A 15282-nucleotide genomic window follows, 5' to 3' on the forward strand; every position below is an offset into this window, starting at 1 on the left:
ATCGACACGGCCCTGTTGTTCGTTTCTCATCTGGCAACTTCACGCACACATGTCTTGTCTTGTAGGACTTATTTGTCGGTTATCGCTGCTTACCTGTCCACGGACTCTTGCTCTTTCTCTTTGACAAACCCTATCATTAAAAGACACTTTGCGGGTCTATTGCATCTTTATCCACCTGTGCCCAACCCGCATCCAAAGTGGGAACTGAATGTGGTCCTCACTGCCTTATGCCAAAAACCTTCTGACCCCATGGCTACAGTGATCTTGAAGTCCGTTTAGTGGAAAATGGCTTTTCTGATTGCGGTGACTTCGGCAAGGTGTGTAAGCGAGCCTCAGGCCTTGTCTGTAGAACATCAATTCCACACCTTTCACAAGGATAAGGTTGTCCTCCGGACCAATCCTTCTTTGCTTCCAAAGGTGGTATCCGATTTTCATCTGAACCCGACTATTTCCTTACCTGTTTTCTTTCCAGACCCTGCCTCAGATGCCGAGAGGGTATTGCATAATTTGGATGTCAGACGAGCTCTAAAGTTTTATTTGGACAGAACATCTAAACTGAGGAGCTCTTCCCAGCTCTTTGTGACCTTCGGAGACCCGAAAAGATGCGGGCCTCGAAGGCAACTATATCCCGATGGATTGCTTCCTGTATTTCAGAGGCGTATACCGTTCAGGGCCTTCAGCCTCCAAAGGGAATACATGCCCATCTTGTGCGGGGGAAGGCGGCTCTCGTTGCCTTCCAGAAATATGTTCCCTGGGAAACCATTGCCAGAGCAGCCACGTGGGCTTCCAATCAGCTTTTTGTAAGCATTACTGCTTAGACCTGAGCTCCAGAGCCGATGCGCAGTTCGGGCAGGCAGTTCTTAAAGACCTCTTTCAGTAAAGGAGTTCCATCCACCCGTTTTCCTGTGTGGAGTGCTTGGTAATCTCCCAAAAGTATGGAGGAAAGGGGACAGAATGTAGGAGTATAACAAAGTTACTCACCGTAGTTTCTACCTTACTCCTAGTCCATATTCCCCTTTCCTCCATACGCCCTCCGGCTGTCCCCTCTAATAAGTATCCTCTTATTGCTTAAATGGTCTCAAACATGGTGATAGAAAAGGACTGAAGGGCGCGGGCGGAGGGAAGGAGGGCGGAGTTACGGTTACCCCACGTAAAAAGAGAAGAAGGACACATTTTTCAATTTGATTCTTTTTTACAAAAAGTGCTCCGGTCCCGTCCCACAGGACGGACTGTCCCAAAAGTATGGAGGAAAGGGGACTATGGACTAGGAGTAAGGTAGTCACTACTGTGAGTAACTTTGTTATTGTCTTGTATGCTCCTCTCCCTCCTCCCCCCCATTTCTACCCTCACTCTTTGTCACGCACTCATACTAGTTGAAATGCCCTTGCCTAGTATCCTAATTATTGCTGTTAAATCATTCGGAATCTTCAATGTCTAAGAATGACAACGATATCCCCTTGTTCCCTTCCCGCCTTGAAGCGCTCTGAAGCACTTCACTTGTGTCTAAGCGCTCTACAAATAAACAATTACAATTACAATAACAATAATCAAGAGTTTCCTTACCGCATGGATATTAGGAGAAAAATACTAGCGGCAGCGGGTCAGGCAATGACCATACATAGAAAGTATGGTCAATTTCCGTATAAACCTTTAGTGATATTTTACAAACAGAAGGTGGTTCCGATGGTAATACACAGAGCTGAGACTAAGATGACAGAATGTGTGCCGGTGTGGAATAAAATGGAGGGCTTGTTCTGGAGAAAAGCCCTGTCTCTTCCAAAAGGTTTGCTGATTCAAGTGATTCGCTTTGAGTTTGGATTGTTCTCATTAAACAATATGTATAAGTGGCAAATTATGAATTTGTATAGGAAGTGTATGGTGTGTACTTCTAACCAAAAATCATATTTCGTCTAACTCATGCCTCTTCTAGCAGCAGTTACAAAGTGTCCCTGTAAGGATGGACCACCACATCCATCTGTATTTAGCAAGGGAGGTGCTGAGACAAGAAATGATGACATCATGAATAACTCAGCCTCTACTTGGAGGGGTATTCAGCATATCCCACTTTCCGGTCCAGCAGGTAAACGTTAACTTAGACCTAGTGAAGAGAAATTGTAAGCAAGTTACAAGTGTGAAATAAATATGTAAATATTATTTGCATTTCTTTGTATTTATTGGGAGTTTATTACATGGATATTTTAATCATTGTACTACTAGAATGTAGTGTTTATGTATGTTTTATTGATGCAATGATTTGTAAGAAAGTACTGCACTTGTGTTTATTTTATCAGATTAAGTTTTGTGATGATGATGATATATTTAATGTATACACACACATACTTAATCATTTTTTATTAAACACAACAGGTTGTTGGAAGAAACTATAAAATACAGCTTTACAATTTTTTAGAACTTACAATAAAACACTGCAAAACAAACTCACAGAGCTACTTTATTTTATTTTCATAAATGATGGCGCAGTTTCCACTAAAGTCGTCTCAACCGTGTTCCCATGGCTCTGAGGAAAGTCATGTGGGCGAGAAGCACAGAAATCAACTTTACAGAATGTTCATGTTCCTCAAGCACTATGTCCATTTATATCCCCTTGTTCTGAGCAAACTGTACAGGCTTCCAATCAGACCATCATCTAAAAACATTATTTCAAATGGATTCTGTCCTCTCAAGTATTCCTCATCTTATGATATCTCCATTTCCAACTTCAGCTGCTTCAGAATATTTTTCCAGCAGGGTGTGCTGTACGTTGATGCCTGTCGACTCGATGTCCCTCGAAGGCCTCCGTCTCAATCTCGACATCATTAATGGTATAATGCGTGCGCAGCGACCATTGCCTTCCGTTCCGTTTTTCCGCAAGAGCTATTGCTTCGGAATATCAGTGCACTTCGGTTCCTTCACTAGAACCCTTCAAATTCAACGAAAAAGTATGGCATCGTCTTCCGCTTCATCGACTCTGAAATTGGGGTTAAAAAAATGGCACGACTGCCTGGCGAAAATCTCCCTAACAGACCCCAATTGGGTGTGTCTGCGGTGCCTAGCTTCCACTCACGTAACATCGGAGTGTGAGGTCTGCCAATTGATGACAGCGAAAGCCCTGAAAAAGTGTAAAGGAAAGTTAGCTGCAGGTAGGTCTCGTAAATCCCCTTCGATGACTCAGTAGAAATGTCGATCTTCCGATGAGTCGAGAGAGGTTTCGCCTCATCAGAAGAAAGCTAAATGGTCCCGATCACACAGAGGTTGACACCACTCGTCATCATCCTCATGGCATTCAAAGAAAAGGCGCCATAGATCGCCATCTTCGTTGGCAAGTTCCTCCCGGCAACGGGTCACTTGCCCAACCAAATCGGCCTCACCAGCTGAATGGGAGAAGTTCAGGCTCAATATGCTGAAAGTATTCGAGAATGCAGCCTTGACCCCCCTTGTAGAAAGATAATAATAATAATAATAAGAGCCATTCCCATGTCGACAAACACGACAAAAAAGAAAAGGGCAAAACCCATGCGCCTTTGAGAGCGGGTGTCCTGGAAAAAACTCCTTGGGAGCCTTCAAAGGATCCCTCGAGTAGAGAAAAGGCTTCTTCGAAAATCAGGTTGTCAACAACATCGGTGCTGAAACACTCCTCGTTGGTGTTCAAAATGTCCTCGGCACTTCAGCCTCCGAAGCCCTCAATGTTGACGGCGTCGAAGACTTCAACGCCATTATCAACGAACATTTCGAAACCCTCAAAAGCTGTCAAGAAGTTTTACACTCCACTGCCTAGTAAAGACTTTTTTTGTCACTTTCCTCAATTTATGAGGCTGTTGAACCATCTTCGGATGAATCACGTCCTTATGGGTTACAATATGGGACACCATGGATCCCAGAAGCCTTGATTTCTGAAGAATCAAGGATTCCAAATCTTCAAGAAACCCTACAAACAGCATGTGGGTTGGATACTTGCCCAGAAATCGAATTTGGGAGACCAGCTCCAGCAGACCATGCTATGGATCCTACAGACACCTGGTATCTAAGGTGGTATAATATCTGGGTTGGAGTAGGCCTACACCTGTTTTTGAACAGGAGGACCTCACAGATATTCTAGATAAGGGACCCGTAGGAGGATCCTATTCTTCATTTCCATATGGCCCTACAAAGGCGAGTGAATGCCAACTATTAGGTCCCAGGATTAATTCCGGCTACATACAAAATTGACATCCAAATACAGAGCGTCAAGCAGTGACCCCTGTTACCTGACAAAACATCCAACTCTGGTAAGTTTGGTAGTTCAGGCTGCCACTTCTACATCCAAACAAAATGCATACCCAACTATTCCCCCAGACAGAGATAACAAGCGTTACAATGCTTTGGCTAAAAAGGTTTTCTCTGTGGGGAGAATGGCACTTAAATCAGTAAATGCCACATGCACACTGGCTCGATTCACTTTCACCCTTTGGGATTGTATAGCAATGGCATTTGAACATATACCCGAAGGGGAAGAAAGAGACAGAATTTTAAATCTTGTCAAAGATGGAAAAGATGCAATATGCGAATTCCTCCAGATAGGTCTCGAATTTGCTGACAATATCAGCAGGGCTATGGCGGCTAGTACTGTAATGCGCAGATTTGCCTGGTTTATAAAGTCTAGTTTTGCTACAGATGTAGAATCCAGACTTCTTAACACGCCCTTTGACGGCACACATTAATTTATCCCTTGGTGCTGCAATTGGACAACCACAGGATTTCCCCACTGGGACAGCCTGGAGGGGCAGGTCCTTTCGCTTTTACTCCTCAATTGGAAGAGGCAGGGGACTGTCAAATCAAAAAGGTCAGAAAAGATTCCCCTGTGTTGGACGGGAAGAGGTACTAAGACCACCCGGCTACTTTACCATCAGCTACTGCTTCAGCTGCCTCAAAACCTCTCTGAGGCATTAGTTCACAAGACCCTGGTGGGAGGCAGACTCTCACAGCATCTGAATGAATGGCGGGGTATTACTTAAGATGCATGGGCATTGGAAACAGTTGCCCAGGGTTACTGCCTTCCCTTTCTAAAAAAGCCTCAGAGTCATCCACCGGGAAAAAAGCTCTTTCAAAGCTCCCGATCCGCTCCTTATGCAGGAAATTCTGAACCTGCGAGAAAAAGGTGCTATAGAACCAGTACCTGTAGCGGAGAGGAACAAGAGTTGGTACTCCCCTTACTTACTAATCCCCAAAAAGGACAGAGGATTGAGACCCATTTTGGACTTAAGAGACTTAAACAAGTTTCTGAGGAAGGACAAGTTCAAGATGGTTGCCCTTTCTCAGATCCTTCAGGCCCTCCAGCTACAGGACTGGATGGTATCATTGGACCTTCAGGATGCTTACTTTTATGTGCCAATCCATCACAAGCACAGAAGGTACCTGAGGTTTGCCATTGACAGTTCTCATTATCAGTTCCGAGTTCTGCCATTTGGGGTGACTTCCGCCCCAAGGGTTTTCATTAAGTTGATGACGGTGGTGGCAGCTAGTCTCAGGAGAGGGGGGAATTCACGTCTACCACTAACTGGATGTTTGGCTGATCAGGGCACGTTCCCCCGAACAGGCCCTGGAACATCTCAGCTCCATCTGTCACTCTCTCCACAGACTGGGCTTCTCAAAGGCTCCAATTTATCGGAGCAGTCCTAGATGCATGCTTGGGAAAAGTCTCGCCACCCAAGGTGAGGGCTCAAGACATTCTGCAGATGGTCACCAATTCCAGAGTGAGTGCCAAGCGCCTTCCAGCCTTCCATTTTTTGAGGTTGCTCCGCCTCATGGCATCCTACATTTTCCTGTTGCCAGAGGCTCGCCTGAGAATGAGATGTTTCCAATGGGCTCTCGGAACTCAATGGTCACAATTCTCAGGCAGGATGTCAGAACTTCTTCAGCTACCAAGCAAGACCTTCTGTGGTGGGCCTGCCAGGAAATCATTCTGAAAGGAGAACCTTTTTGGTAAACATGGCCAGAGATAATTGTAGTGACGGATGCCTCACTCTCAGGGTGGGGAGCCCACAACAACAATCTCACAATCAGTAGTCGTTGGTTTCCATAGGGGATCAACCTTTTGCAACTCCGGGCAATCAGACTAGCGTTGAAGGCCTTCCTGCCCTCTGTACGAGGAAAGAATGTCCTGATAATGATGGACAACACGGTGGAAATGTACTACCTCAACAAGAGAGGAGGTGTATGGTCTCTACCAATGTGCAGAGAGGAAATGCAGTTCTGGTTCAGGGCAATTCAAGAAGGAATCTCCCTAACAGCAGTTCACCTAGCCGAAGAGGAGAACATACGGCGGATGCTCTGAGCAGGCAGGGCACAGTCTCCCACGAGTGGGAGCTAGCTCAGGAAGTCCTTCAAGAGATCTTCACCCTTTGGGGAACCACTCAAGTGGATCTGTTTGCGACCGGTGCCAACCGGAAATGCAAGCTGTACTGCGCCAGGGAATTTCCTCAAAAAGGAGCTCTAGGGGACGCGTTCACAGTGGACTGGGAGTTTTCATTCCTGTACGTGTTTCCTCCAGTCCCTGTCATTCCTCAAGTCATCAGGAGGTAAGGAGGTTCGAGAAATCCATGATCCTAATTGCTCCGGATTGGGCCAGGATGACGTGGTACCCGGACCTTCTGGATATGTCCATCTGCGCTCCAATACGTCTCCACAAAGAGAGAGAGAGAGAGATAAAACGGTCAGGTTCTCCATCCAGAGGTCAGAGCACTCAACCTTCATGCATGGTTTGTGAGATGTTGAGATATACGGGTTGGGTCCTTGCCGGATGACGTAATGGAGATTTGCTTTTGGCCAGAAGGCCCGCAACAAAATCCTTGTACCGCTGTCATTGGATCAAGTTCTGCAGCTGGTGCAGGTCTGGAACAAACTGTATGGCTAAAGACCTTTTAAAAAGGAGCTCCCGAACACCCCTTAAAAAAGGTAATCATGTGAAGATCTTGAAACACAATGCCGTCTTTACAAAGGGGTATGAGCAGAATTACAGCAACAAGATCATTATCATAGATGGAGACTACACATACAGACTATATACAGGCTAATTGATTACTCAGGGGAGGCTGTTCAAGGTGTTTTTTACCGGGATGATATCCAGAAAATAATAAAGACCAACAATAACGAGTGTATAGAAGAGAAAACGTTATAAAGAGTAAAGGATGCTAAGAAGCAATATCTAGTCAAATGGTTGGGCTGGCCTGACAAATTCAACAGTTAGGTCTATGCTGGATCTCTAGAGGCCACGGGTGTATAACAGAAGTGTCATGGAGTCTACATCTTTTTAAACATGCCTGTCAGCAACACTTCCGCGGATACATTCCCTGGGAACAAAATATTCAATTTTACTGTGAAGTTGGTCAAACCCGTACATTTGGAAGGGCAACTGTGGCACTCACAGAGGTTCAATATGTCAGTTTGTCGGATATTTTAGGCAGCGGGGAAGCCACATTTATCATAAAATGAACAAACCACTGAGGCTCTCAGCGGGCCGGTTTTCCAAGGAGAATTGGCCAAATATACAGGACCTTGTCAGAATCATCACCAAAAGCATATCAACCATTCCAGAATATGGTGATACGATATTACATCTAGACTCGCACCAGCAGAAGGTTTTTCTGCTGTGCCCAGGCACGTCTGTCAGGTTTTCAACCACAGGAAGACTGTCATGGTCACTGGCATAAAAACACAGACCCCACACCATCAGGGGATGGGCACAAGGTGTAACACAGCTCTTGTTTGTCCCTTTGGGACAATCAAGCACAGGGGGCCCAGCTGGACTCAGTACCAGGCTCATGAACAAATAAAAACAGAGACGTTTATTTTGGGCAAGAGTGCTTTATTCATGGACACAGGAACTTCCACGTGCATTCGGTTTGGGCGCGGCTGCTGGGGAGCTGTGTTACACGTGCAGCATCATCTAGGATACGCAGGGCGTGGCAGGTAAGCCAGAGCTAGTGGGCGTGGCTGGGAACTCGACTATATAAGCCCACCCAGCCTTTGTGCAAACGTTTTGCGTTATTCTGCACTTGCATGCAGCATAACGCTCGTCGTCCCCTGACTGCAGACTCACCTCTTAGACTCCAGCTTCATATTTACCTATCTTTTGACTTCAGCTTCATACTTACCTATCTGTTCTCGTCTGCATGCGCCTTTCGTCGAACCTGGCATCCAGCATTCCAGCTTCAACCTCCCGGAAAAGCCGAAATCTTGACCTTGACACCGCAGCACGACACGCTCCTCATTCACGAAGACGGCACCTGCAAGAGTTACGAAACACAAGGTTAGACATTAAAGACATTCAGTTTAAGGTCACGCTGCCATCTAACTTCGCGCTTAACCTAAACCACCACTTACCTGTTGTCTGACCATCACTGGACCTCTCCTCTTTCATCCGGCTTCGCCTCATGCTTCAAGGCCACAGCTGGGCTGCAAATCCACCTATAGGAAGAAATCAGAAGAGAGACATTAACAATACAAACATTTCAACCGCGAGAAGAGACAATAGAACTGAAAGAGACTTACCATAAGGAGTGGCTTAGTCACAGCTGGTCTGGGCTACCACGTACTATGGGCCAGTGAAGGAACTTGGTCCCATCAAGAAGCGCCCCTGCAGAGAGAAGCAGGACAGAGAGCTCCTTATCATTAATCGACAGGTGAGCCTATATGGGTCAGCGCATGCTCACCTCACTTTGGGAAGGAGTGTTTGAGAGAGACAACAGTCACATAGCAGCATTCTCACGTTCTCATCCACACAGGAGCAGTGTCACCAATTGTCGCAGCCCACAGCATATTTGCAGAGGAAGAAGCCTGATAGGGGTGATCCACTTCCAGGGAGGGCTGCAACTGTGCCCCAATGTCCCTGCAGAGACCAGATGAGCATAACAGAGACTGCGTAATATCCTTGGAACTGTTCCACACGTTGGAAGTGGAGAATCGCAGGATAATACCTGAGCCGATATTAACAAGGGTTTTTACAGTTTACTTATTTACAGAGTTATAGTGGAGTATCAAAGAGTGGTGGATAGCTACAGGCCCTTACTTTGAACCATGGACATTAGAGGAAACAACAACGATATTGTGAACATTCAATACAACAAACCCGATTATGTCCCATTGTGTAAAAACCATTTCAACACCATCAACATACAGATAAGAGACGATCAAGGACAGTTTGTATCCTTTAAATACAGAAAAATCTGGCTGCGGCTGCACTTCAGACATCTCTGTCTGAAAGACTAATAAACAGTGTTACAATGGCCGTGGTGAAGAAATATGGGAACCCCAGGGTCTATACAGTTGCTGACCGATGTCATGGGGAGTGTGACAACGGCGGTTGCTGGCCGTCTCGCCAAAACGAAAAAGGAGGGTCAGGACGAATCAGCTTCATTTAAGAGCGTTAAGAGCAAGAGATCCTTGTGCCATCTGTGTGGGCCCCCAAAACCAAGAAGAACAAGTTACTTAGCAACTGGTAACGTTCTTTCGACTGGATGTTCTTCCAACGTATTCCACATCTTTGACATGTAATGTCCACAGCTGTGCACTTCGGAAACTTTTTCAGCAGAGGGCGTCCTGCGTCCATGACATCGGGCCGATGTCTCTCGAAGGCCTCCGTCGAGGGCGACGTCACTGGATGTTACAAATAGGACGCACGGCGCCCGTAGCCTCAGTTTAAGTTTTTTCCCTCAGAACGTGTGGGACCATTCTCATGCCTGCTTGACTGCACATAGCCTTGCGGAAACATAAGCTGCAATCGCATAGGAAATTCTCCAGAGAGGCAGGTTGGGAGGGCGATGTGGAATACGTTGGAGGAACATCCAGTCGAAAGAACGTTACCAATTGGTAAGTAACTTGTTCTTCGAATGGATTGTGTCTTCCAACGTATTCCACATCTTTGACAGACTCCCAAAGCAGTACCAGTAAATGGAGAAGGGAAAAGAATTTAGAGTACCCAATTAGATTACGGAATAAAAAAAAGCCTTCCCAAAGGCCATATCCTGACCATGGATTGTATCCAGGGAATAATGTTTAACAAATGTGTGGATTAATGCCCATGTAGCGGCATCTCAAATATTCCTAATAGGAACACCCCGCTGGAGAGCGGTGGAAGTAGCCACAGCCCTAGTGGAATGAGCTCTCAAACCTTCAGGAGGGTCCCTACACGCTAACCGGTAACACTCCATAATGGTAAGGATAATCCACCTGGATAAGGTCTGTTTGGTAACAGCCTGGCCCAATCGGTGTCCAGCATATCCTACAAAGAGTTGATTGTCCACTCTGACCCTGGACATCCTAGAAATGTAAAAGCGCAGAGCTCTCCTAGGATCCAACCGATGGAGTTGCTCCTCTTCCTTACCAGGATGAGGAGGAGGGTAGAAAGATGGAAGAACCACCTTTTAACTCTAATGATATTCAGAGACTATCTTAGGTAGAAATGAAGAATGTACTCGCAGTACAACCCTGTCCTTGTGAAACACAGTAAAGGGTGGCTTAGATGAAAGTGCCTGCAATTCACTCACTCTGCGAGCGGAAGTAACCGCAACCAAGAACACAGTTTTGAAGCACAGTAATCTCAAAGAACAAGAGTGCAAAGGTTCAAACGGAGCACCCATGAGAAATTTGAAAGCCAAATTCAAATCCCAAACCGTCACCTGGAAAGGAGACGGCGGGAATACATTAGTCAGTCCTTTAAGAAACTGGGAAATCAAAGTAATCTTAAAGTAAGAACATTCTTCAGACGAGCGCTTAAAGATAGACAGTGCCGCCAGGTCACCCTTAATGGTACCCACTTGAAGGCCCCTGTGGGCCAAAGAAAGTAAGAAAGACAAAACCATAGGAATGGAGCACTGGAAAGGATCAACATTGTGATCTCTGCACCAGTCGCAGAACTTACGCCAATGGCAACGGTACAGGGATTTTGTTGCAGGCCGCCTGGCTGAAAGCAACATCTCCATCACGTCATCCGGGAGGTCCCAATCCCTATACCTCAACCTTTCAGATACCAAGCGTGAAGGTTGAGATGCTTGGCATCTGGATGGAGTACCTGACCTCCCCCAGCACCCTTGGCACGAGAGCAGATCCTCTCGGTAGGGAAGACGGCGTGGACGGCAGATGGATATTTCTAGAAGGTCTGGGTACCACGCTCTCCTGGGCCAATCCGGAGCAATGAGGATCATGTGGGAACAGAACCTCAGTAACCTCTGCAACACTTGAAGAATGACGGGGACTGGAGGAAACGCATACAGCAGTGGGAATGACCAATCCACCATGAACGCGTCTCCTAAGGCTCCTCTTGGAGGAAATTCCCTTGAAAAGAATCTCTCGCACTTCCGGTAGACACTGGTGGCGAAGAGATCCACTTGCAGGGTTCCTCAAAGGGCAAAGATCTCCTGAAGGACTTCCTGAGCAAACACCCACTCGTGAGAGATGAAGCTCTGCCTGCTTAGAGCATCCGCCGCCACATTTTCGTCTCTGGCCAGATGAACTGCCGAGATCGAAATTTCCTGCTGGATGGCCCAGAACCAGAGCTGCATTGCCTCTCTGCACAACTGAAGTGACCCTACCCCCCCTTTTTTGTTGAGGTAAAGCATGGCCACTGTGTTGTCCGTCATGATCAGGACACTCTTCCCTCGTACAGAGGGCAGAAAAGCCTTCAGGGCTAGCCTTATGGCCCTCAGCTCTAACAGATTGATGTAGAGTCTGGACTCCGATGGAGACCATCGACCGCTGGCGGTCAAGTTGTTGGCATGAGCGCCCCATCCTGTGAGGGAAGCGTCCGTCACTACCGTCACCTCCGGCCATGGTTGCCAAAAATGTTCCCCCCTCTTCAGGTTCCCTTCGTTGGCCCACCACAGCAGATCCTGGTAGACCGAGAGTGGAATCTGAACAGGATCCGTCATCTTGCCGGAGAACTGCGACCACTGCATCTTGAGGGCCCATTGTAGGGATTCCATGCGCAACCTGGCCTCTGGCACCAGAAAAATGCAGGATGCCATGAGGCCGAGCAACCTTTAAAAGCCGGGAGACTCTGGACATGTTGAAACAATGTGAAGAGCCCTTACCTTGGGAGGCGAACACTTCCCCAAGGATGTGTCTAACACAGCCCCGATGTTCTGGAGCTGTTGGGAAGGTGTCAGATGCGACATCTTGAAATTCAGGGAGAAGCCCAGCCTGTGGAGGGTGCGGCAGGTGAGACTGAGATGATCCAGCTCTTGCTCGGGAGAGCGTGCCTGGATCAACCAATCGTCCAGGTAGGGGTAAACGTGAATCCCCCCTTGCCTGAGATACGCTGCCACCACCACCATTAGCTTGGTGAAGACCCTCGGGTGGAGGTCAATCCGAATGGCAGGACCTGAAACTGAAAGTGCGAGTCGCCAGCCACAAACCTCAGGTACTTTCTGTGCGCGGGATGAATCGGCACATGAAAGTAAGCATCCTTGAGGTCCAGAGACACCAACCAATCCTGAAGTTGAAGGGCCTGGAGGACTTGAGAAAGAGTGACCATCTTGAACTTGTCCTTCCTGAGAAGGTTGTTCAACCAACGCAAGTCCATGATGGGTCTCAATCCCCCATCTTTCTTTGGGATCAAAAAATAAGGGGAATACTATCCCTTGTTCCTCTCCGCTACAGGCACCAGTTCTATAGCGCCTTTCTCCAGCAGGCTCAAAATTTCCTGCGCAAGGAGCAGATCCGGAAGCTTCAAAGAGAGTTTCCACAGTGGATTGTTGTGAGGCCGCTGAAGAAAGGGAAGGCAGTAGCCATGGGCTATGGTATCCAGAACCCACGCATCTGAAGTAATGGAACACCATTCTTCGAGATGCTGAGACAGTCTGCCCCCAACCGGCGAACCATGGGACATGGCCTCATGACTGTTTGGAAGCGGCTGTGGCAGTGCCTGAAGGCAAAGAGGCAGCTGCTTGAGCGGCTTTGGCACCTCGATTTCTCCGACCTCCAGGGGTACTTTTTCGCTGGCCCCTTTGACTGGCGGTCCCTCTCGTACTACCAAAGGAGGAGTAGTAACGAAAAGAACCTCCCCTCCACTGCTGTCCCCTAGGACGAAAAGGCAGAGGTTGGCGAACCGCAGCGCTTAAAGATTTTGCTGCAGCTTTTGAGGTCTGCAACCTCTCAAGGCTCTCGTCAGCCTTGCTACCGAAACAAATGTGCGCCATCAAAGGGCATGTTCATAAGACGGGCCTGCACATCCAGAGCAAACCCGACTTCCGCAACCACTCAAATCTGCGTATAACGGTGCTGGTAGCCATTCACCGGCTAACGCTGTCTGCCGTATCCAAACCCGACTGAAGGGATTCACACCTGGCTTCCTTGCCATCCTGCACGAGAGCAAGGAACCCATCCCTTTCTTGCCCCTCGGGAATATGCTCAGCCGCTAAAGAAACATAATTCCACAGAATGTGTGATAACCTTGCCAAGGCACACGTGGAGTTGGGCGATTTCAAGGCCAGGCTCCCAGCAGAAAATACCTTCCGGCCTCAACCGTCAAAGCGCTTGTTGTCCCTATCCGGAGGGATGGTAGGGTAAGCCGCCTGCTTCGAGGTGGTCGTAGCCATCTGAACCACCAAATTCTCGGGAGTGGGGTGAGTAGAGTAGATAAATAGTTGGGGTCGCTAACGGAAGGGCGGTATTTCTTCGTCAAAAGAGTTATTAACAGCCGGAAGAGATTCCGGGGACTGCCAAGCAGCTGCCACCCTTTTCTGTAAGGTAAGATGAAATGGCAAAACCGGGTCAGAGGACGGACCTTGATCTAAGATGTCCTTTAGATCATCCTGCACAAAGTCTTCAGGAGGACTGGACCAGCCCAGATACTCCGAGACCCGCGCCATGAGCCTCCTGTATGAAGACTATGCATGAGCCCCAGGCTCAGATCTACCAAATTCCACTTACCGGGAAGTGTCCAACCCACTGGCATCATGGAGGGTCTGCCTTAACTCCTCCAACTGACTGTCTCCAGAAAATGTGGAGCTTCATCAAGTTCACCAGGGTCCTCAAATTCAGATCTTTCCTCCTCTTCATAAATGTCAGCCAGAGGGCGTTGAAACCCAGGTCTGGTGACAGAAGAGGGCCTGGAGTCAAAAACTGGCCTCACAGACTTCGCTGTAGCCTTCCTTAGAAGATCCACGATATCCGGGTACTCCAAAGACAAATTTCAAGAAAAAATCCCTGAAAGCGCCAATAGCGCCGAAGTCTTTGACGTCGACAGAGGTTTCGACGGCGCCATGGGCTGGTACGATGGTAAAGCGTCGAAGTCCGAGTCGGACGGACACAGCACCGACCGAGTCGATGCCGGCATCGAGCACTCAGTAGGTAGCTGCTGTCCCGCTGGGGACGAGGACCGAGACCTAGAGACATGTCTCTTGCGACTCTTCGATTCCTTGTCCGTACAGGACTTCAAAGGCTCCCAGTGCGAGTCCCGTCGTGGACCCAAGCCCGAAGGCATGCGAGCCACGGTACGAGACCGATCCTGGCCAGCTTCGTGAGAAGGCGCGACCGAACCTGTGCCCTGCGATTCAAAAATTGCAAACATGTTTTCTTTAAACGCAGCCCATTCCTCCGGAGTCGAGGACTTCGTCGGGCATGCGACCTTCCTCGAGGCACCATCCTCCGAGGAGTAAGGGGAAGGCTACCAGTGATTCCTAGAGTGCCGGGACGAGGAAGAAGAATGGTGGGAACCACTCCGGTACAGAGATCCCCGGGTCTCCTTCCGACGCAGAGAGTCGCCCCTCGAGTCGTCGGTGGAGACCCCCTTGGACTTAGATTTGGACTTTCGGGACATAACAGGCTTAGATCCCCTACCTACCTGGAGCTTCCCCTTCCGCTCTGGCAAGGCCTTCACAGTCAGCGACTGGCATTTCGAGCAGACGTAGGTGTTGTGCGACTTGCCCAGGCACCACAAACAAATACGGTGGGGGTCGGTGAGCAACATTTTCGACTTGCAGTCCCGGCAGGTCTTGAAGCCAGACCGCGGAGTTGGAGGGGTCGAAGAGAAAGACATTTTAACGATGAACACACGAGGCGCGCCGAGTTCCACAAAGTAACACGTTCGCAGAAAAAACAGAACTGAGGCTACGGGTGCCGTGCGTCCTATTTATAACATCCAGTGACGTCACCCTCGACGGAGGCCTTCGAGGGACATCGACCCGACGTCATCGACGCAAGACACCCGCTGCCGAAAAAGTTGCCGAAGTGCACTGCTGTGGGCATTACATGTCAAATATGTGAAATACATTGGAGGACACAATCCATTCGAACAGTAGCTCTAGGAGA

General features: G+C 48.2%; 1 protein-coding gene across 2 annotated transcripts in view; it reads left to right on the forward strand.

Annotated features, from left to right (window-relative positions):
• The window catches only part of LOC138580158 (proteoglycan 4-like), a 1214734-nt gene that overhangs the window by 398592 nt on the left and 800860 nt on the right, over positions 1-15282 (forward strand). Inside the window, exon 6 of one of the 2 annotated variants that reach the window (XM_069650488.1) lies at positions 1934-2080. In XM_069650488.1, coding sequence (XP_069506589.1) covers positions 1934-2080 — 147 coding nt within the window. Of the gene's footprint in view, positions 1-1930; positions 2081-15282 lie in introns of both variants that reach the window. The other variant, XM_069650487.1, reaches the window with a different exon arrangement.

The sequence above is a fragment of the Ambystoma mexicanum genome, chromosome 3p, assembly GCF_040938575.1.
Source record: "Ambystoma mexicanum isolate Mex_15411 chromosome 3p, UKY_AmexF1_1, whole genome shotgun sequence".
Lineage (NCBI taxonomy): Eukaryota > Metazoa > Chordata > Amphibia > Caudata > Ambystomatidae > Ambystoma > Ambystoma mexicanum.